Genomic DNA, 22,807 nt, shown 5'->3' with positions numbered 1-22,807 from the left:
TCAAGCCAGACCTGGGTCCTAAAGCAAAAGGGTGCTGGGTTCAGGAAAGGCCGCTGTGACTACAGCGAGGCAGAGAGGCCTTCTTGATCTTGCTGAGGACAGGCAGGGGTGAGCCTAGGGGGGTGAAGATGAGGAGCGTTTGAGACCCAAAGCGCTTCTTAGCCTCACACATCCTTTCTTTCTGTGGAGAGAAAATACCTGATCAAAGGACTTGGAGGAATCGCTACAGATATACTTAATACTTTTCAATGAAAATATGATCCGTCATCCAAATCTGTTTCCGTTTATTTCCATCCTGCTGTTTCCTTTCCCAGAGAACGTCCTCTGCTGTCCTGCAGCACAAGTGTGGCCAACTAACAGTGTTCTCAATCTTGTTTGCTTGAAGTCTTCAGCGCTGACCTGTGATACTTTAAGATTCCAAGTCCAAAAAATGAAGGTGTATTGGAATTTACAACTCAGAATGAGTGAGAAAGCAGAAAATCACAAAGACCCTTTAGAGCAATACTTTGTAGAGTCACGCCGCTGGGGGACAGGAGTGCTGCTGTATGAACTGCTACTAGAGACTTAGCCACGACATGAGGGAAAATCCCCGAACCAGTACAGTCATTGCAAAAGCCTTTATGTACGTGCAGACATATGCCCACACTGTGGAGGAAGGCTTTTTAGGACAGGGTCTTTCCTGCTGGGTTGAAACTTTAACAGACCAAAGGGATGCTGCCTCGAGAGCTTCTGAGAAGATAAGACACGAAACCCAGGTTCCCCTGATCTTCAGGATATTGTTTTAAGAAACCATTCATGAGGGACGGTAGGTCAACCACATAATCTACAGTTCAAGTAAAAACATACAAATGACAGGACCACCAAATTTAGAAAATGTCCTACAATGTGCATTTTATTCCATACCATTATACAATGTTTACATATAGTTATAGCTTTTAAGAAAATGATTTTTCTTTACCAATTGTACGTAGTGCCTAAATCTCTCACTTTAACATGGAGAAATGGAGAGTGGAATTCTGAATCGAACGCTAGCCTACAAGTTGTAATGAGCAGCAGGTGTGCCAATGAGAAGGAACTAGAAGTCTTATAAGAGCAGCGTGCCTTATAAACCCTTGGCGTTGGTGAATTCAGGCATACCGGATCCGCAGTCTCATCTCATAATAAAACTCAAGACAAAATAAATTAGTGTTGGACAGGATTCTAAATTGTACAATATTGAACAAAAGACCACAGTGGGACCTTTTGTTTAAAGTAGCACCAATCCACACCTGATTGCGTTTTCAACATTAATCTTCCTGCTGAATTCATCGTTGGCACTTTGAGTGGAAATCTTTCTGCAAATTTAGGGAGGATTCCTAGACTGGCTGAGTATACTTTGTTGCAAAACTCTGTAGTAAGTGTGGCAACGTCAACCTGGGAAATGGCACATTTAAGTCATTACAGCCCTGCCACGGCCTTGCCTTGTCTGTATGTGTGTGTTTCCCCCACCCCCTGCCCTAGCTGGTATCTTGTGGATGTTTCTGTGACAGTGTAAAAGTAAATAAAAATGCGTTTAAGGGGTTTCATGGTAAGCGTGGTGTGTTTCAAAACAAAATAAAACAAAAAACAAAACAAAATGACAACAAAACGACATGAAAAGAGTGTGGTCGCAGCTAAGGAGGGTTCACATGTTGTTTAACTCCAGTAAAGTCTGATCCAGCATCTGGTGCATACTAAGGTTTTCTTCTTTGGCATGAGCCACTTTCTCTGTGGTGGGATTAGAAAATTAAGTCATGAATAGCTGCACTTTGGACACAGAGGCGGTTTGTACATTCAGGCAGGCAAACATCAGTCACAATCAAAGATGAGACGATGAGGACAAGGCATGCTTTTAAGTTACTGCTCAAATTTCCACACAAGGACCTACGAAAAGGGGAAGCCGTCTCTGACCCAGAGGAACTACAGGCACAGCGGGTCCCCACAGAGTGCTCAGGGAACCTCCACCAATGGGCCACTCCGACCAGAGTGCGGGCGGGGCCTGGTGAAGGTCCCCCTGCCACACGCTGTGGGAACAGGACAGTGCTTGCAGCACCCAAGTTAATACAGCAGACATTTCTGAGTTACAGGCAGTTAAAGATCTGGGAGCTGTGTTGTAACACAACCTCACAGTAGACAGAGATGATGTAAGTAGATTTTCTGACAACTTTGAAAATGATTTATTTCTGTTGCTCATTAAAAATAATATCCACATGTTTCATGCACACTTCAGTAGGACATTCTCTTACTATTCTTATAGTGTTCTATTTATTATTAGCATGACATTCTCACCAGATTCCAACAACACCATTAGACGGAATAAAAGCATACCTTTCAGACAATCAGGACTTCTGACATGAGCTCCTGTTTTCAAAAGCTATTTTGCCCAAGCATAGGTACATTTAATCAAACACTATACCAGATATTAAGAAGTTAGGAATATGAATATGTAATAGCAATATATATATTATATATTGCATCCTATATAACATATATATGTATATAGTTATACACTCCTCTGCTTTGGCTTTCTAACTTAAGCAGAACTCAGTTCTCTGTGGGAAACAGAAAACAATTTTTGGTCCCCATTCTGTATCAGTTCAACAAGAAGACCTGTGATTGCTAAACTGTTATAAATATTTAATCCATATACACATACATAACTTTACTGTAAAAGCAGTTTTGGGTTTAAAGAGAACTTAATGATTCCAGGTTATAAGAGGAAGAAAGACGCAGCTGAAATCAGCCTTTCTGCTAATGCCCTCCATGTACAAGCCTGCAGGAAGCAAGTGTTGTCGACCCTATTAGTTGAAGGCATGGCAGTCTTGGACTTCCTGCCCATGGGCTCCATTCCTAGAATTCAGCCCAAGTTCTCTCCCACTTAAGTTTAATCCTCATTCAGGGCCAGCTTTAGTTGGTTAGTTAGGCGGCGGTTTTGCTCAAGTTGCTGGTAGAGTTGATCTGTACAGGTCAGCAAGCAGGTTAGAAGAGAAGAGGCAGAAGGAAGAGAAGTTAGCCAGATGTGGTGAAGGAGTTGACAGACAGAACACAGAGATCCCTCAAGTCACCTGCTGAGCAGCTCACCTTTACCCAGTGGTTATGTGTCCCGTGCCCAGGAAGGATGGGTGGGAAAGGCCTGGCTGACTCAGGACGGGCCAGGATTTCTCTCTTGGTGGCCAGGGAGGGAAAGGGAGTGACAGGGGCGAGAAAGAGGGAGGGGGTAGTTCCTTCTGCACCTTACTAAAACCACTGTGTGAACGAAGCCACATGCAGTTCCTGGCAACAGCTGCAGGAGCCAAGGCAGGCTGTCATGGTGCGAATCTTACAGTGAAACTTTAACCTGCCCATTTAGCCCACCTCTTCCCAGAACCCCTTTCACCGGCACTCTGGAGGCTGACTCTCCTTTCAGGAAGAACCAGGAAGGGGCCCCTGGCTGCCTCACTCAGTTCTTAAAATGCAGAACTAAGCTCTCTGTTGGTCCCTCAATCACCACCATACAGAGTGCACTCTGACCTCTCGTCTAGCTACGACATAGGGTGCTACCCTATTCAAATAGCAAAACATGGTTTGCAAACAGGGTTCCACATGGAACCGACATAAAATTCATTTGCTGACTTCCTGAAGAGAATGGCATTTGTGTGTGGCATGAGATGGAGGCATACAGCATGAACAAGTTCTCAAACATCCACCAGGCCACCAGTGCAGCGTCAGTCTTACACACTGGCATGTAATGTTCTCACACGCCAGGGAGGCCAACCACAAGTGTCAGTCTGGATCTGACTGCCCAGGGAATGCCCCCAAAAAGACAAAGACCTGGCACTTAACCATGAAAAGTTGGAGGATATACGACTGATTTGAATCACAGTGACAACCTGGATGCAGAAATTCTACTGACTGATCTTGAAAAGCTGACAGTCTTACTCCCAGGGAGAATGAACCCATCCAACCTCTGGACCTCAGGGGTGTCAGGAAATTAATCAGTTCTTATTTCAGCCTTCCCTGAGAAGTGGTAGGAGAAGGGGAAGAGGCTGGATGCACTACGCTTTCTAGCTTGGAGTGTCTGCCGCCTGGTCCTCTTCGCTCATCCACATTTTCTGGATATCAGAAGCCCAGGCAAACGTCACCTCCTCCAGGAAGCTCCATACACCACCTGAGTTCAGACTCAACTTCAGTCCTCTACCTTCCAGCAAAACGGCCAGCTCATGGGGGGCAAAGAAGACTTCCGGCTCATCTCTTCACAACCTCTCCACTGCCCTGCACATGTCCTGCATGGGACATGTGCTTGGGGGTTGCAAATTTAAACCCCACTGGCACATCGACACTACTGCAGGGGGGTGATTGCCATGGGCAGACAGGATATCTCAGTTTGCTGAGCCAATATTTGGCCAAGCTGGAATAAAAGAACTTTGGAGAAACCCTACAGAATCCTGAAGGTCAATGTGAATTCAGTTTAAATGACAGCTGTCCCTACATATCCCCCTCTGGACCTGCTCCACTTCAGCTGCGATGGAGCTGGTCTGCCCTGGGAGACTGAGGGCAGGGACCGGATGTGGTTTTACATTTGGAAGTGTTTTCTACTCCTGTCCTGCCTCCCAGATTCTGGAGCTTCCAGTGCCCAGATTCAGGAATGCTTTCTGTTTGGTCCAACCAGCAGCTGCAGGTAGAGTCTGACTCTCTGAACTAGAAATCTGGACCCTGACAATTTCCTGAAAGAATCAAGTTGCTATTTACCCTCTAGTGCACCCATACCTTCTTGGGCTATTCTAGACTCCCAAAGTATCAGTTTCCCATTTCTCCTTGTAGAATGTACTTACACAAAAGTGTGAAAATCTCTGGAAAGGTTCCCCACCCCACCCCCCAAGACAGACTAGCCTCCAGAATTAACTGCACCTATGCTAAGCAGAACTTTTAGATCTATTATTTTGTCTTTAGTAGGGTCGCTCAGAGAAAGGCCCCCTTCTATTACTAGGAGGTTAAAAAAAATATGGCAGGAATCATAGTCAAAAGCAGACCCAAGGAGGCTTAAGGGGGGAAAAAATCCACAAAATTATAAAAGGCTTCTACACTCTCAAGGGAGAGACATGGACTCCAGATTTTAAATTTTAAAAAGTCTTTTACACCAGTATTAAAATGCTTTAATTTACGTCCCTTTCTTAAGGAGTATTTTTTCTCTGCTCTGAAGTCTTTGTGGAGTGATTGACCATATTTTCAGTCTGTTTACATTTGAGTATAGTGGTATATATATCAACACTCTCAGGCTAACAGAAACAGATGAAGATCACTCACATATAGAACACAGAAGAAACAGAGCCAGACTTCTGAGCTGCAGAAATTTGGGAATTAAGAAACAAAAATCCAAGTTGTAAGTTTAAATTCTACTTTTACAATTTCTTTTAAAATCACTTAAGTGTTGTTTTTAAAGTGAAACAGCAAAGCCTAAATAAAATATAACTGTATTCTGGGGAACCTAGGTGCCTCAGTCAGTTAAGTGTCTGACTCTTGATTACAGCTCAGGTCATAATCTCATGGTGTGTGAGTCCCAGCCCTGCCTTGGGCTCTGTGCTGACAGCATGGCGCGTGCTTGGGATTCTCCCTTTCACCGCCCTCCCCCCTTCACAGCTCATTGCTTTCTCAAAATATATAAACTTAAAAAAAAAAATTGTATTCTGAACAATTTCCACTAACTACACTGTTTTAAAAAACACGAACTCTAACGGTAATACTTTAATAACATCTATAAATGAAAAAAAAACTCAACAGCTGTTATCACAAAGATTATGTATGCACAACTTCCAAAGAATACATGAGGTCCTTAAGGGCACAAAAATGAATCTTGACTTAAACATAACCATATTTAGGGTCGCCTGGGTGGCTCAGTCGGTTAAGCATCTGACTTCAGCTCAGGTCATGATCTCACAGTTTATGAGTTCCAGCCCTGCATCGGGCTCTGTGCTGACAGCTCAGAGCCTGGAGCCTGCTTCAGATTCTGTGTCTCCTTCTCTCTCTGCCCCTTCCCCGCTTGTGCTCTGTCTCTCAAAAATAAATAAATGTAAAAAAAAAAAAAGTAACCATATTTAGAAAACTTAAGATGCTATCTTATGAGCTAAATGAAGGTGGCTGAGTAATGAGTATACTTTTAAAAAGCTTTATCTGTTCTTTGTGCTGTAAAAGGAGGATCGACAGTAACCTCAAATCACGTTGTTTGGATCCAAGTTCCAGCACATGCAGCCCCAGCAGCGTGGGATGGCTGTGGAGGCTTCGTCAGAGCCTGGTGGTAGTTAGTCGCATCCTTGTGAACAGGGCCACCTCAGCAGTGATACATCTGATGACACCTCTGGTGGAGGAGGGCACTGCTCAAGGCACTCCTGGTCACTCCAACAAGACAATGTCCCCTATGTGGGGATTCTCAGTGAGGACTACACACCAGCACCATCACAATCTCAACAAAACAAAACAAAACAAAACAAAACAAAACACCCCATACTCTAACCTCTGGAAACCAAAACTCTGACAGGGACCCACACATGAGTTTTTTTTTTTTTTAAGTTCCATTAGGAAGTACTGCTTTACAAACTTTTAATACTCATGTTCAGAATGGAAAAAAAAAAAAAAAAGGTAGCAGCCAAAAACTACCCTCCTATGTGTGAAGGTTTGCAGTTTTATTCAGTGTTGAAACTAAAATGTCAATAAATAAGAAGTAAAAAGAATAGCAAACAGAAATAGCTTACACAGTGTTTATTTTACACTGAAATGAGGAGCTTCTGTACAAGGGAAAGCAGTGTGCCTGGCTCTCAGGCAGGAGGCTAAAAGAACGAGCCAGGTCAGCTGGAGAACAGACAAACCGCAGAGCTCAGAGAGGTGGGACAGCCAGCTTGAAGAAGGGGTCTCGGGAGAAGTGAAGCAAAGAAACTTATCTGCATGAGGAGAAAAGGTGGGAGAAAAAGAAAAAAAAAGTGGCGCAATGGAAAAAGGAAAGCAAACTAACAGATGAGGGCAGCACTTGAAACACAGGCAGGAAGCAGACATGCAAACCCACTGCCAGCCGCACCTGCAGGAGGATGCCCCCCTCGCCCGCCCGTGTCTGGACCCTAGGCCAGCACAGGCCCCTCTGGGTGACGGTCCATCACCAAGAAGGCCCAGGCGTAGAGTTCAGAAACATATTTTAAGCTAACTCACCTTCAAAATACTTCATCATATTTGATGCTACAAGTTTTCCCTATAGAATCACCACATTTAGCACCGGGAAAGACCTTAGAGACAGATGTTCTGATTCACCCCCGCATTTACAAATGAAGGAAGAGAGGATGGAATTCTCTCTACTTTCCATGCTGACAGTCGTGTCTCTAATGGTGATGTGGGAATTCTATAGCCTGTAAGGCAGCAGGCACATGCCACACTCTCTACACTGCCATGTTCGTGAATGGGTGGGTCTGAAATTTCCAGCTCCTCTGGAATTCAGTGCCGTATTATTAGAATGAAGAGAACGCTCCGGGGAACACCCCAGGTTAGAATTTAAAGAGGCAGAAGTGTAATGCTTAGGTTGGGTTAGCAATCCATGGATTAGCTCTGTGTGCTCAAAGTTCTCATGTGAACATGTATCTACTCCGACTCTCGCTGCCTCAAGCAGTTAACGGTGAGCCAGTAAGTCCTGAACTCATGCTGTGTGATTGGGGTCTTGTCTCCCAGTTCGATGACACCAGCTGTCATGTTCACTGTGAATATTTCAATGCCTTTTATGTCAACACAGAAAATTAAAGGCTCGGCTATTCAGCAAATGAATCATTTCTGTCCAGAACTGTGAGAAGAAAGTGAGGAAGAGATCATCTCTCACAGCACCACTCCTTAGGCTGTGCTGGATCTATCTCCTCTCAGGTCCTCAGGAACCAGGCACTTGAGGGTTCCTTAAATGTATAATTCTTTTACAAAAATGATCCTATTGTATTTAACTGAACCTCAGGAAACTGATTTTTGATATATCTGGGGAAGCTCCTGCACCACTGCAGAGCCTTCAAATTTTACTTGAGCCTCGCTTAATTTCCTAAAAGGGTATTGCTCAAATCATTCCTATTTCAGTTCACTGCTTGGTAGGGACAATCTGGCTCAGAGACTGTGAAATAAATTCTGAAGGGAAAATGATGTGTATAGACTGACTTAATCTACGTGGCTTTTACGTTAGTAGAATGTGAGCAAACAATTACTATTCTACATTATGCAGAGAGAGCCAACAGAAAGGTGTGAAGATGGAGATTCTGGAGGCACAGAGGGAGCAGGGGTGAGCTTCTCATATTAGCGTGAGGGCACGGCTGTGAGCAGGCAGGGTGCATGAACATTTACATGGAAGTCATATCGTTGAGAGCGTGGTCCAGCTCCTCGCTGATGGCTTTGTACTTCAGTTTCTGAGCGTACAGCTCGTCTATGACCAGGAAGTGGAAGGCAGAGGTGCAAGGGCATGGAGAGTGATCAAGAGATGGAGGGTGAGCGAGGGTGGCACGGACACCATCCCCACACAGCAGCAAGAAAAGGACAATGCATGAAGAAAGTGATGCCGCAGCAGGTGGCCAATGCAGGAGACGTGCGTTTTGTTTTTAAATGAATTGAAACAAAAACAAAAAGAACAAAACCCATTAGAAAATAAAACAGGAAAGATGCAATATGAAAAATCATAACAAATATGGTTGGTTTATCAGTAAATCATGTTAAACCCTGAATAAAACCACAGAAGGCTGTCTCCTGGGCAGGTAATAGAACATCTTTCCTTTCTATAGCTATATTTTACTTACACTGGTGTAGTCAGCCACCTGCAACTCTCAACAGTGGAAAAATATCCCAAGGGCAGTGTTTTGGAAGAAGTTTGTGACTCTGTACTCCTTATCTGGCTCCGCCTTCAAACCACTGACTTCCTGACCATACTGGACCGCTGGGATGTCGGTTTCTTAGTGCCCCATGAGGTACTCCTTTGGCCTTCTCACTAAACTGCCCTGTTACTGGTCCACGACGCTCGAAAAGTGAGGGCAGCCACACGTTTATGGTGCTGTTGTACCAAGTCTGCAATTTAGTTTTTGTAGTGACAAAGGTTTCATACTTTGTGCGCTTTGGCAGACTGTTTTTACAACTACCTGTCATTCTCTCTTCTCCACTAGCTTGGTCCTTCGGTGCCTTCACCAGCCCCTTCTGCCTTTTTTGTGTATTCTATGTATTCTCCTTTCTTTTTTTCTCATTGCTGACCCTTCACAAGCCTCAGAGTTCAACATTTAGGATTTCCGTGAGACAAAGATGGGTGTTACTAAAACAAAATCTAAGTATCTTAGGGGAGGAAGGCTTGAATATGATCTCAAAAAACAATGTCCTGTTACCCCCCACACCCCTTTCAGAATATAGACCATTTACCAAGATATTAAGGACTTAAAAAAACCCCACAAAAACCCAAATCTTACAATGAATTCGTACTTGGAAGATGAGTTGCGTTTAAAAACAAATCTATGCCACTCTGATAATTAGGAGGTATCACTAAGCAGGACACGCACTAGTCATTCTCACTACAACCACAAATAAACCTGCCACACTTCTCCAGAGTGAAGGAAAGCTGGATGGCATCAGCCTGTACAAAGAGATGTGCCTCATCTGGTGGCTAACAGTCAACTGGTGAGCAGAGGACGCAGGTCCAAGAGGTTAAGAGCCACAGAATGAAAACCCCAAAGGGCAGGCAGGAAGAATGTGCAAGAGCAAAGACGTGTATCGAGGAGGTTGCCCTTGGATTGGCAAACTGTTTGCCAGGTCACTGTTCAACCATAAGGACTAAATTAAAAACAAAACTTAAGATCTTACCTTCTAAGTCATCGATGCTTTTCTCCAATTTAGTTACTGACCTCTCTGCAAACTCAGCCCGAGTCTCAGCCTGTAATGATTCCATTTATTTTAGTCAAAATTGGGAGTTTTACATTTGTAGGAGCTACAAATACAGGGAAAACTAGAGAATCAACAACGCCCATAAAATGTGTCTGAAACTTTAGTCATTCCTTACACAGCACACTAACTGCAACACCACCCTTGAATATTCCTGACTTGGATCACCAGACTTTTGAAACAAAGCAGCCCTGATCAGCTTCATACAAATGGATTCATGTAAAATCTTGGCTTTGTCTAAAACACTCATAGTATTACCTCCTTCAGCTTGTCAGAAAGGACCTTGATCTCTTCCTCATACTTGTCCTCCTTCTGTGAGTACTGTAATTAGAAAGAGCATTCCAGATGTCAGGCTACAGCTCACTCTATACAAGTCTTCTAATACAAAGAAAGCGCCAGCCCAGCCAACAGATGTTGAGGATCCCTTAGGAGGTAATGGAGCCTCTGATATCAAATGGCACACTACAATACATTCTCCGTTTTCCTGCCTATTGTTTTACATGGGATAAGAATAAGATAACTTAGCCATGTGGCACTTGGTTTAAATTAAATTGTTATAGACGAGTCACAAACTCAACATAAAAGACGTTCTCTATTAAAAAAAAAAAAAAGAACCTGTTATCCAATAACCATCAGGAAATCACCTCAAAATGATGCCATTTGCTAAACAAAATGTTTTCATCAGCAGGGCCTCGGAAGAGAAAAAGGATGTGTATTTTGAGCAGCTCTTAAAAGATGCTTCTCCCCCACACCATGCTCCTGGCCTACCTTCTCAGCCTGAGCCTCCAGTGACTTCAAGTTGTTCGTCACAGTTTTCAATTCTTCTTCAAGCTCGGCACATTTGCTAATGTTTTCGATCAGAGGCAGAAAGGGTGGGAGACAAGCCCAAGGAAGGAGGAGAGAAAAAGGAGACGGATGGGAAAAAATGAAAACCGAGTCCCAGAGAACAAAGGGCTGCCTTAAAGTAGCCAAATCATCATGTATTAAAAAGCTCAAATGTGCCAAGGACACTGCCCCCTTAAACTTGCACCAGCAGAAAGGCAGGGTGACAAATACAACAATTTTGAAGTATGAGAATTTGGCTTCTTTTTTGGCTGCACCGAAGAGCATTCATGAAGGAAAAACAAAGGAGTTTAAAGGACCCAAAGAAAGCACTTAAAGCAAGATAGAAGACAGCAGAGGGTGCCATTATACCAAACGAACCAGGAGACACTGGAAGCTGAAAGGCGTCTGGGTTGCAGTTAAACCTAAAACCACACATGAGCCATCAGTACCTTATCCTCTGCAGCCATTAATGCTTTCAAGGTCTGATCCATTATTCTTAATTGTTCTTCCAGCTGTCGAACTTGGCTGTTAGTGGACACAGGAAATGCACAAGGCCATTCTCAAAATCAGTGTGCAGGTAAGGCATGCAGTGATACACGCATTCATACAGACACCCCACACAAGTCCTCCGTGTTCCGTACTCGCTGCTCATCCATGTCAGATGAGCCCAGGAGGAGCCCGGAGCTGAAACAGGTAAACGTGCAGCTGCCAGAAAGTCATGCTGTTTAGTCACTGCTCTGTAGCACCCCGCACAGAGCAGACTGGCACCAGGCCCGCTTACCTTTCTGAGAGCTCAGCCCGCTCCTCTGCGCGCTCCAGGTCACTCTCAATGATGACCAGCTTACGGGCCACCTGTAGCAGGACAAACACCACACACATACACACCATGGGGCCGGCAAGCTTTGAGTACAGGGGCAGGGCGCAGAGGTGGGTACTGTCTCACCGGCCCTGAAAAGTTCTTATTGACAAATAAGATGACCCTCTTTCCCGTGGACGAGAGAGAAGCGACTCTCTACCAGGAGGGCCAGTAGAGAGCAGCCCAGAGGCTTCTGCTCTCACAAAGACTCAGAACGGTTCGTTTCGAGGCGGCAGGCTCATTTTAAGTCTGTGCTGGGTGAAGTCCATTTAATTACAGAGCAGCCAGCCAAAGTGTGGAAGGAGGGAGAGAGAGGAAATTCACCTTCTCAAAAATAGCAGCATGGTGAGGCAAGATACATCTGATGCTGTAAAGGTAGGGGCTGCCAAAAAACACTGAAAATAATCCTGAGAACTCTATCAAGTTAGAGCTCTGTACCTCAACCTCCTCTCTGTGGAGGACATTAAAAATGATAACAGAAGCTAACATTAGATGAGCTAGTGAGATGACTAATGAAGCCAACTCTGTATTTAGTAGAGGAAAGAGCCTGGGAGAAGAAGGGACTTGATGAAGCATTTCAAAAGTAGTAGGCATAGAGCAACCTGGAAGTAATAATAGTAATAATGATGGTGGTAATAGTAATAATAATAGAAAAAGGAGTGTCAATGTCATTTAAGATAGCCACATTAACACTAAAACAACAGTCATGTTAGCTTTGTTATCATAAGAGGTTGTTCTCAGGGGACATGACCAGAAGCTGATTCACCTGTGAACCTATCTTGATAATGAGACTCTACCACCTTGAAAAGACAGGACAGATTGAAAGGGCCTCTTGAACCTATATGGACTTTCGAGCATGCACTGTGTCTCTATGCTGCCTAAACTGGATCATCTTAGGTGAATCACACCAGGAAATGCTGCCTGCATGGTGACAATATGAGAGGTTCTTTCCACAAGTGAGGTCCAACTCTCCTCTCTCCTGGCCAAAGGACTTTTGTCGTGGTCTGGGGGCTGCACAGGTAGGCATCAAAGGGGAAGCTCTGGTCTTTCTTAGCCAGTGCTATGGACTGGCTCCAGGATAAAGCCTGGGATGCCTCAGTAGGATCAAATAAGAACTGTTTTCTGGAGATAAAGGAACTCTGCTTCTGAAAACCACCCATTTCCACCAAGGAAGCAGACGGTTTCAGTGAAGAACACAAGGCTGTAAGCACTGCTCCCTGGGCCCCACCAAGGCCACTGCTGGGGAGTCCATGAGGCTTTGGGCCCCCAGATCTGACCTCTTCATACTTGCGGTCGGCATCTTCAGCAATGTGCTTGGCCTCTTTCAGTTGGATCTCCTGAATTTCCATTTTCTCCTCATCCTTTTGGGCTCGACTTTCAATGACTTTCATGCCTCTGAAAAGGAAGAGAAGCAGAAAAACCCAAGGTTTAGAGACCTCCATAAACCAATATTGCACTGCTCCATGAGGCTTGGTGTAACTGGCAGACCAAACAGACCACAGAGCTGCTTTTATTTTCCAAACCATGAAGCAAGAGTTTCCAGAGCTGACGACAGAAAAAGACATACACTTCTCTGTTTATTGTGAATGAAACCTCACACTTTCGATGCTGGTGCAGCTGACCAGGGATCTAATGTTAAATGAAAGGTACCATGTCAGGATCCTGTTTGAAACTGGGAGGCATGGAAACAGGAAAAGCTGACACGCTTTACTTGCTATATAAATAATGAGATATCTTCCTTTTCCTTGTGGGAAGATTCAGCTTGAAAATGGACCCAAGTTAGAACAAAAACAAATTTGTCTTCACATACTTCTTCCTACAAAGAAGGCAGCTGTTCTTTCTCACCCCATTAGTCACAAATGTAAATATTAGATTGGACCATATAAAATTGCTGATACTTGACTATGTCAGATCTGCAAAAACAGCAATTTCATATGGGTCAACCTAATACTTTAGATAAGAAACTATGAGTTTTGCCTTTAATAGAATTCTTTCATAACAGAGATGTTGAGAGACAGACTGATACCACTGTCTGTGCTGCGTTTGGGTCTCACGGTGTTAAATTATAGAAAATGTAAACTGTTGTGTGATAATTACAGTTTTATGGAGTAAGTCATTTTGAAATAGGATTCATTTACCAAAATCTAAGTAGGCAGTTCAGACAATGAACTACTACAGTATGTATCAGAAGACTAAAGTTCTTGCTTTGTCTATAAATTCCCTGTGAAACTTTGGGTAGGCTACTTCTAAGCCCTAGTTTTCTCATTTGTAAAATGAGGGGGCTGGGGTAAATGATCTCTAAACTCCTTTTTTTCCTACAAAGTCTAACATTGCCAGATTGCCTTTTAGGTTTACTAACAAGTGTATTTCAGGAAGAGTCAGCCACAAAACCACTGGTATGTGTGCACCGTGAAAGATGATGAGTCATCTTAAGGAAGTCCAAAATTCTTGGTTAGGGAAGAAACAATAAGCAGCAGTGAATAATAAGCTGGAAACTTCAACTTAAGTGCTTCTTTAATCTTCAAGGCTGAAATCACTCTTTACCCATGGTGGCAGGGAGCAGAAACGCACTTCTATCAAAGGAGGAGAAACGCAAAGAATGATGGATTACATTCACCTGCCCAGGTCACAGCACCGACGCGCACTCCCTGTGTTCTGAGCCACCACATGACTCTGTCATCCCTCCGAGCAGGAGGACGCTCCAGTTTCATGGGGTCTGTCCTGGAATGCTTCTATGCAATATGAATACATTAACTAGAGAAGCTGAGCGTAAGAAGAAATGACTTCAAGAACACATGGAGTTGTGCTGGGCTATATGGCCATGGTTTTCGTTCACTACCACAAAGCCGAACCTTGGAATAATTATCAGGTAGAGTCACGTTACAGGGAGTGGGCTCTGAATACATGAGTGTCCGACTGTATTTACACGTGCACGAGTATCTTATCAGCATTACTGAGTCCAAAACAATTCACTTTGGCAGATATTTCTGTTTTAGCTGTGCTTCCTCTCCCACTTATTTGCTGGGTTATTCGACAACTGATAGTCCATGGTGCATTTATCTAGGCCAGTCTTCTTGGTGTATTTTAAATAAAGTTTATCTTTTAAAAATGCCTAACTGCTCTGTGGTCAGCAGGAATGAAAGAACCAATAGGCATCCCTAGAATTTCTCATTTAAATATCCATCTCCCTTGCTGGACAATGAGCTCTATGAAGGCAGGAAAAGTATCTCTTTCTTCCTTATAACCTTGGGGATCTAAAGAGTTGTACACAGGTGCTCCATTAATGTTAAATGAACAAACCTAGTAAAGTTATACCTGGGATCAACTGGGAAGATGACCCCACCAAGGGACTGTAAAATTCTGAAGCCCCAAAGATCAGAGAAGCCCTCCTGTTCCACCCAGAGGAGAGGCCTGTGCAGACCCTCACCTCTCACTCTCGTCTGCTGCCTTCTCGGCCTCCTCCAGCTTCTGCAAAGCTGTTGCCAGTCGCTCCTGGGCACGATCCAACTCTTCCTCAACCAGCTGGATGCGTCTGTTCAGAGAAGCTACATCGGCTTCAGCCTAGGCAGAGACAGTGAAAGGCATTTCAGACTGGGAGAGAAAGTGAGGACACACCTGCACCAAGTGGCTGAGCCAGAAACACTGATTTCGGACAGGAAGCTGGCCCTGGGGTGAGCTACCTTTAAGTGCATTACACGTCTGGTCAAGCCCAGAGTTCTTGGAGACACTGCTACATTGATTTATACAGTGAATGTCCACATTCGCATGTAAGTCCACACAATTCTCAGTTGAGAGAGGGACCATTAGCAAGCTCTCTCACTTTGTTCCATTCTTCCACAGAACTCCACACTGGCTTCACCTGACTGCTAAAGGAGCACTTCATTAACGGCCACCTCCCTCATGTGGGCCTGGAGACTGGACAGAGACAAGAGCTACCCAGGCTCCGCCACACAAGACCAGCGCAGTCCAGCCAGAAATCAGACTCAGGAGTCTGCACTCTCCTTACTCCTGGCCACTTTCTCACAGGAGTCTTATAAAGGAACTAAAATATTTAAAAACTCAGCCGTTCTAAAATATATGCCATTCAGACACAACACCCCTCCCCCACAGGTTTCAGTAACCCCTTTAGAAGAACTTGGTCATACTGAAACGGCCAAGACGAATTTCCCAAGTGTTCTTCAGATAAGCTTCCTGGCATTTCTTACAAGGTTGCTTTAAGAAAAGTTTCAAACTTCTTAGGAGAAAGCAGGATAGATACTACTTTTATTTGATATCTGCAACTAAATTAAGATGTTACATTTTTGGGGATCCAACGATTACCTACTATTATAAGCACTTTTTACTATGAGCCTCAGAACACTTGTAGGACTGTGATGATCCACTATATACACTTGCATTGGTGTCTGTTTAAATATTATGAGTGGAAATCAAGGAGAGAACTTACTAATCAGGTACCAGCTCCTCATCTGCATCCACTGTGAATGTGTGCTTATTATGGAGTGAGAAGGTTTTCAGGACACCACTTTTGAGTTTCTAAAAACTACCATACATACTTAAGGCACCCAAGCCAGTTCTGTCCATATTCTGGTGTTCTTTACTCAGTTGGAAGCTTCTTACATGTAAGGAATAACAGTTCTCTGCACAGAAGGAATATGGGCTCAGTAAATATCTACTGAATAAAGTAAGTTAGACCGACCTAATTTAAACAAAAACAACTTTCTTAACTCATGAACTCCTGATGTATACAGTCTGAAAGGCGCATGTAGTTAGAGGCTGTGATTATGCCCTTGAATGAAATGAATACGAGAACATTCAGCTCTTTGTTCCTCTGAATTCGTAAAATTTTAAACGCCAAGTTTTGTCTGGGAAAGAGAGGTTATTAGGGCATCTCCAACCATGGTGAAGGCCTCTTTATAAAAAATTCAAATACACTTTTATCTTAACAAAAATTAACTATGTTGTAACAACAGGGCAATGGAGACAGGAAATCGGAGAAATGAGAACTGGATCTGAGGAGGACAGTTTGCAACCATGGAGGCCCACGAAGTAAATCCTTAGGGGTGCACAGCTAGTAATGGGTGTTGCTAAGTCTGCCTAGCCGATGAGTATGTTTTTTCTACAGGGGGGTGACAGTAATAGGGACAATGCTCTTCTTATGTAAAATGAACTGTCTACCCCTATTTCTTAAAAATTGGAAGGAAGTATACATTATGGGTATACTTTTGGGTCAGGTCAGCTTTGTTCACTTTCCTATTTTCCATTTCTAGTAAAATTCTATTCCTTTTATGAACGGGGACTGTGGGGCAGTGGGGGGAGGGCTGTCAGGAAACAATCAAGTGTGAAAGTTAAAAACAAAAATGAAGAACAAAACCAAAAATACCTTAGTAGAATGTCTAGTCATATACTTAAAAGTATTCCCCACCTTTTTTTTATTAATTTGAATATGAAGGCAAGTATCTTTGTTACAGGTGCTGTGGCCAGAGAAATGTCAATATGATTTTCTAAATGTTTTTTTTTTTGTAGTTTCTGCTCTGTGTTTCACTAGACCCCAACCCTGAGGACTTTGTACTCACAGAAAGAACATGGTTTATGCTCTGGGGAAAGGATTTCCGGGTGGCAGAGCAATCTAGGTCCCCAGCCTGTTATGTGGCCAAGGGCACTGGAGAGTAAAGAGCCCGTGCCCCATGCCCATTCCTGCCTCTGCATGCAAGGTCTCCCTGCCTGAGTGGCCCCCATCAATCTGTAGCTTCCCTCTTGTCACCCCCACTCTAACCATCCCTTCCTTTAGCTCTGGACCCTGATACATAAATGTCACTAACTCTTTCCCAGGAGCATGTTGTAGAACGTTAAGACTTCTCGGCATTATACAGGGCCTCATACAGGGCCCTCAAGCAACCACTGGGAGTGGAGGTCCATTCTAGCAGCCTGGGCTGTGTACACAGCAGACCTGTGGCTGGTTCACAAAATGGCACCTCAATTGTTAGCTGGAAGAGTCCCTAGGCATCAACCAGCAGTTCCCACAACTAGCTGAGTGTCAGAATCCACTAGAAGATGTGTATTAATAATGCAAACTTCCAGGCCCATCCCCAGAGATTCGAATTCAGGAGGTTAGAGGGGAAGACAGGCATCTGCACCATAAATAAGCAGCCTGTTCTATCCCGCTACCTTCCCAGCCCCACCACCCAAAGAAGCTGCCAAATCCTGTGGGAACCACTCTTCTGGCTCTCCTTTCAAAAGAAGGGAAAGAGGGAACTTTGATGCAGAGTGCTGACCCTGCTCAGGCCATGCAGACATCAGGGGGAGACAAGACTAACACTGCAGTTCCCTGGGTCCTTGTGTGTGGGCGCTGCCACTTCCTACAGCCTCCAGGAATCTCACAGCAGCCCTGGAATTGGTGGTTCTTGCCTCTTACCCTCTCTCTTCCTATGTCAGAGTAGGAAGTCCTCTACAGCTTCCCCCAACACAACTCCCCACGTGGAGAGAAAGGCTTTGGTGACAGGGGCCAGCCAGGACCAGGAGAGTACATAGCAGCCACTAAACGAGCCCTCTCCATCCCTTTGGAGCTTTGGTATTCTACGGAAATCTTCACCCGGCAACACTCATGGGTGACACCTCACCGGCGGACACAGAGCATTTGCTCTCAAGACTGGAAGCCAATGCCTGCTGCCGAGGAGGTTTCACAGCAGCACGGGTAAAGGTGCCTGCAGGCTACAGCTGGGACCCGGAAGCAGTGTCTGGGGTCTGTCTATCTGCATTTAAGCTTTCCCTGGGAAAAACCTGGACTCCCATCCCACGGACTTCTCAGGCCCTACCATACTGGGCTGGTCCCAATTTTGTTTGGGTCCCTAGAACTCAAGTTTAATTTCATAACTAATTAAGGGCACTTCTTTTATTTTTACACGTTTGTATGTGTGTGCTTTGGATTATGCTCTGCATCCAAAAGGCCCCTAGCTCTCACCTTCACTAGCTTTTATTTCTGGTATGCGTTTCCTAAGTTCTGAGGTTTATTTAGGTATTCTTTAAGGATCCTTCATCACAGAACCTGGGTAGTAGATTTAAGATTTAACCTTCAATTGCGTCTGCCAGTACAAGTCCCCAGCCACATGAGTATCTGTTATTCAAAAAGCACATATAAACAACAAGGAGTGTGGGAAGAAGGGTCAAGACCCCAGATGCAAATTATTTCCAGGCATGGAAGTCACCCTTAGGGTGTTGGGTTGGCTTCTTCTAACAATGTATTGATAACTGCTGGTGGAGTCTTTCAGTTTGGGATGCTGGTTTATTTCCAAAGTGCTATTGTGTCCCAACTTGTAATGAGCTAGTCAGAAAAGAGACTGCTCTAGTAGTAAAAGCTACCAATTATCTTCCTGCAGATCTGTTGTTAAACAACCACCAAGCACTTTGCAGTTGTGCATGGCCTATCCCCTCACCCAACCCAAAGGTACTAGCTACCTACACGGAAAACAAGGGCAGGCACACCACTGCCCGGAACCCCCACGAGGTACCACAGAGACATCAAGGGTAGTAGAGGCGTAGAGGCACTTCAACGCAGCAAAATATTACTCGAAATCAGATTGAACAGAAAACTTTTACAACGCCTAGATTTTCATGAAGTCCAGATGTTTTAGCCAATACCACTAAAAAAAAAAATAAATAAAATAAACAAAAATAGCAATGCTTTTTACTTTAAAAAAGTATTCTAGTTAAGAAAAAAAATACTAGGAGAATAACATTCTATCCTGAAAAATGATCATGTGGAATATGTTTTCAAAGTCCTGCCTGAACCAGAATGGAACATGGGATGATCAAAGGTCAGGCATTTTTATTTCATGCAAATTGTAGTTATACAGCAAAAGTTTCACCCAACTTGCTGTGTAAGACCAAGTGACTACAGCCAAGTTAAACTTCTGCCCTTATATGGTAAGGAAAGGGGAAAAAAACCCACTGATGACATTAAGGGGCACTCCCATGGATAACAGATAAACACAACCTCCTCTATCTGTGCCAAAGCCTATAATTTATGAGGCATATTTGTATAATGAGGGAGAACGGACATGAACAGGGCATTGTAGTGCCCTTGCCTTGCCTACATATGAAAACAGAAATGAGTGTATATTCCAGTTATTGCCAGTCTGGGGGTGCCAATGGGAGCACAAAGCGCACTCTTGAGTTTGCTGGTCTCAGAGTTATTTACACACTTGATAGTGGGAGAGGGCAGGGGACTTTTGTTAATTGGTTATTTCCCATGATTTAATAAAGTTGCTAGCTGAGAACCTATAGGCTACAACTTTAAGTCTCATGGTTTGCTGGATACTATCCAGAGAGGAGGAGAGACTGGCTCCTTGCTACTTTTTCCTTTGATGATAACAAAAAACATGCAAAACCCTGGTGTGTCACAAGACCTAGAGTCAATCATTATATCAAGCAAAGTATCCTCATTCCAACCGTTTGAAGGGCCCACACACCCTGGAAAAACAAACCGGTAGGAAGTAAGGGATAGCCGGCCTTCCAAGGTAAGTGCTGGCATAAGGGCCAATTAACTACAGTATGTCTGAACTTTTGAGGATCAGAATTGAAGGCCAACTCCCCAGTCAAGTATTTCTTGCAGTGGCTTATGATTTTGTCACTAAACCTGTATCCTTTTGTCTAAGGGAAACTGTGACTACTAGCTTAACTCACCACTACGTCTAACAACTACCACGAGACCACCTTAAATTAACTACCTCAAAGTTCCAGATGCAGAAGTTAGGAACAACTTTCAAATCTGAACCGGTCTCTTCTGACTCAGTCCTCAAACTGCTATCCTAAAAGGTTCTGGGGCACCTGGGTGGCTCAGTCAGTTAAGCGTCTGACTCTTGATTTCAGCTCAGGTCATGATCTCACAGTTGTGAGATCCAGCCCTTGGGTCACCAGACTCTGCCGTGAGCGTGGAGCCTGCTTAAGATTCTCTCCCTCTCTCCCTCTCCTCTTCCCTCTCAAAAAAAAAAAAAAAAAAAAAAGTTCTATGTCCAATCACCTGGATAGAGTGTTTTCAAAATTACTTCCAAGGAATTCAAACTATTTAAACCACGTTAAACACAAAGCTCTGAAAAGAATGAAAGCATCATCTTTAGGCAGCAGCCCCAGGAAGACTACTGTTAGAAAAATGACGCACAAAAGAGAAGATGGGCATAAAAGTAACAACGTGCCCTTCATAAAATTAATCTTCTGTGTCTAACATCAAACACTAGAACAGGAGTCACTAGAAGGCTCTCCTGTATTGGACTACATATTCCGTTTCTTAGGAGGGGGAGGGGAGTTCTACAGACTTCCACCACTAATGCCACTTTGACCAAACACTTCCTCCAGTTTGCCCACATTTTCTCTCCATTCAAGTTCTCAAAAGAAAAAAAATATGTATATTGGTTAAAAGCATTTATATGTAGTGCTTTAACATATAGGGAAAAGAGAAAGCCATTTTCAAGACCCTTTGAATGGGTGGTGAACTGAAGGTGAAGAAGCAATGAACAAAGCCAAGCGCTGTGCAGTTTTATTACCAGCTGACACTTAGCACTTACTCTGTTGTGCCAAACACTGCGGTAATTTCTTTACACCTAACTCCTTTTGCCACCTCAACAGGTAGGTATTATCCATGTTTTACAGTTAGGGATCTGAGAGAAGGAGAAGTTAATCTGCCCAGCATCTCACAGGCAGTAAGTAGCAGAAGTCAGAATTTAGATCCCGGCAGTCTGGGTCCAGAGTTCTCATTCTTATCCATCATGTTCTATTAGTTCTAATGGTTCAAGGACAGCTGTTAGCCAGTCAGAGAGGGAACTGGAGTCACTTTGTTGCCTTGTTGAATTCAGCCACATCAATGGGGTCTTTGCCAACTTGTTCTCAAGAAAATTCTCTTTCTTGTTAATCTCCTGATTCCCGTCTGTATTTTACCTGAAATTTCCTCTAGTTAGGCCTTCCTCCTAAGAGGACCCATTTGTTTCTGTTTTTATGCAAACCAGGTATTGAAGTTTCTGCAGCCAGCCATGTTGCCGTTACAAATAACTAACCCATAGGATTTACTCAACTCAAAAGAATGGGTCCATATTAAGCACAGCTGGACACCATATTATGCTTGTCATAAAATTCCCAAGGTGTTTGAGTATCCTGATTTAAAACACACACACACACTCAAAAATCAACAAATAGCAAATGCCTGAGCTACCTCTGAAATCCTGTTCCTGGATGTTGGATGTATTTGCCTTAGGAGAAAGGAAGGAAGCCAGGTATTACATTCAACATGGAGGAGGGGGAAGCCGGCAAGAGAATACACCCAATAATCGTTGACATGTAGCCAACTTTTTTCAATACTCGGTAACAAAGGAATGTCTGTATAAGACCACTAGGGCCGAGAGACGGTTAATACAAAGGGAAAGGTAAGCGGGTCCCATTCTGTGTATGTCAGCGCCCGGCGCTGTCCATGTCTCAACCACCACAAAGAAACAGGTTTCCAGAAAACCAAGGGTCAACGGGGATGGTGGAGTTTAGCATCCCCAGGCCCTAAAGTCTGGCAGTGCCCCAGACTTTCCCTGTCAGTGCCCCTTTCCAAAGGAACGGATTTCCAAAAGGATTTCCCTCTTCTCTCCCCACCCTTCAAGTAAATAATGCCAGCAGCGCAAAGTGCACATCCCGGGGGACCCGAGACACCCGGGCCGAACGCAAATAAACCCAAAATAGAGCCCTTTCTGGGAAAGCGCTGCTTCCAGAACCTTCTCAACACCACTCCTGCTTCCCCTCGGGGCTTTTACTTTAAAGGAGCAAAAATGGAAAGGAAGGGCCGAAAAGAACGGGCAGGGCCCCTCCCTAGAGCCCGACTCGAGCGGCCCCAGGTGCGCCAGGTGCGCCCCCGGAAGCGTGGGGGCAGGGGTAGGTGGGCTCTGGAGGGCCCCGCACCGCTCTGTGGGCCCGACTGGGGTGGAGGCGCCTCTGGGTAGGGGTGGGTGGGCAATGGGTGGGTCCCTTACGGTCTCCCTCAGCTTCCTCTCGTAGTCCAGCTCGCGCTGCAGGCTGCCCGCGCGCTCCTCCGCGGCGTCCGCCTGCTCCTGCAGGCTCCGGATCTTCCTCCGCACCGCCTCCAGCGAGCTGCTCCCGGCCATGGCGCGGGGCGGCGGCGGCGGCGGGCGGACTGCGGTGGGAGAGACCGGCTGCTGCGTTCCGGACGCCGCTGCCGCAGCC

The 22,807-nt window shown here is 44.5% G+C and overlaps 1 protein-coding gene across 18 annotated transcripts in view; it reads right to left on the bottom strand.

Annotated features, from left to right (window-relative positions):
• Window positions 1-865: 865 nt before the first annotated feature.
• Window positions 866-22,807, bottom strand: part of TPM1 (tropomyosin 1) — a 27,509-nt gene continuing 5,567 nt past the window's right edge. For 3 of the 18 annotated variants that reach the window (XM_029950422.1, XM_029950424.1, XM_029950411.1), the window contains 7 exons: window positions 15,027-15,160; window positions 12,877-12,994; window positions 11,525-11,595; window positions 10,687-10,762; window positions 10,177-10,239; window positions 9,841-9,910; window positions 866-1,746 (listed from right to left, as the gene is read on the bottom strand). In XM_029950422.1, coding sequence (XP_029806282.1) covers window positions 1,664-1,746; window positions 9,841-9,910; window positions 10,177-10,239; window positions 10,687-10,762; window positions 11,525-11,595; window positions 12,877-12,994; window positions 15,027-15,160 — 615 coding nt within the window. In that variant the 3' untranslated portion in view covers window positions 866-1,663. Of the gene's footprint in view, window positions 1,747-2,163; window positions 2,977-6,735; window positions 6,930-8,345; window positions 8,429-9,840; window positions 9,911-10,176; window positions 10,240-10,686; window positions 10,763-11,192; window positions 11,269-11,524; window positions 11,596-12,876; window positions 12,995-15,026; window positions 15,161-22,596; window positions 22,771-22,807 lie in introns of those variants that run through there. The other 15 variants (XM_029950426.1, XM_029950414.1, XM_029950419.1 and 12 more) reach the window with 14 other exon arrangements.

The sequence above is a fragment of the Suricata suricatta genome, chromosome 9 (genome assembly GCF_006229205.1).
Source record: "Suricata suricatta isolate VVHF042 chromosome 9, meerkat_22Aug2017_6uvM2_HiC, whole genome shotgun sequence".
Taxonomy (NCBI): Eukaryota; Metazoa; Chordata; class Mammalia; order Carnivora; family Herpestidae; genus Suricata; species Suricata suricatta.
Note: the sequence above shows the minus strand (reverse complement) of the source record. Positions and strands in the feature narration are given on the sequence as shown.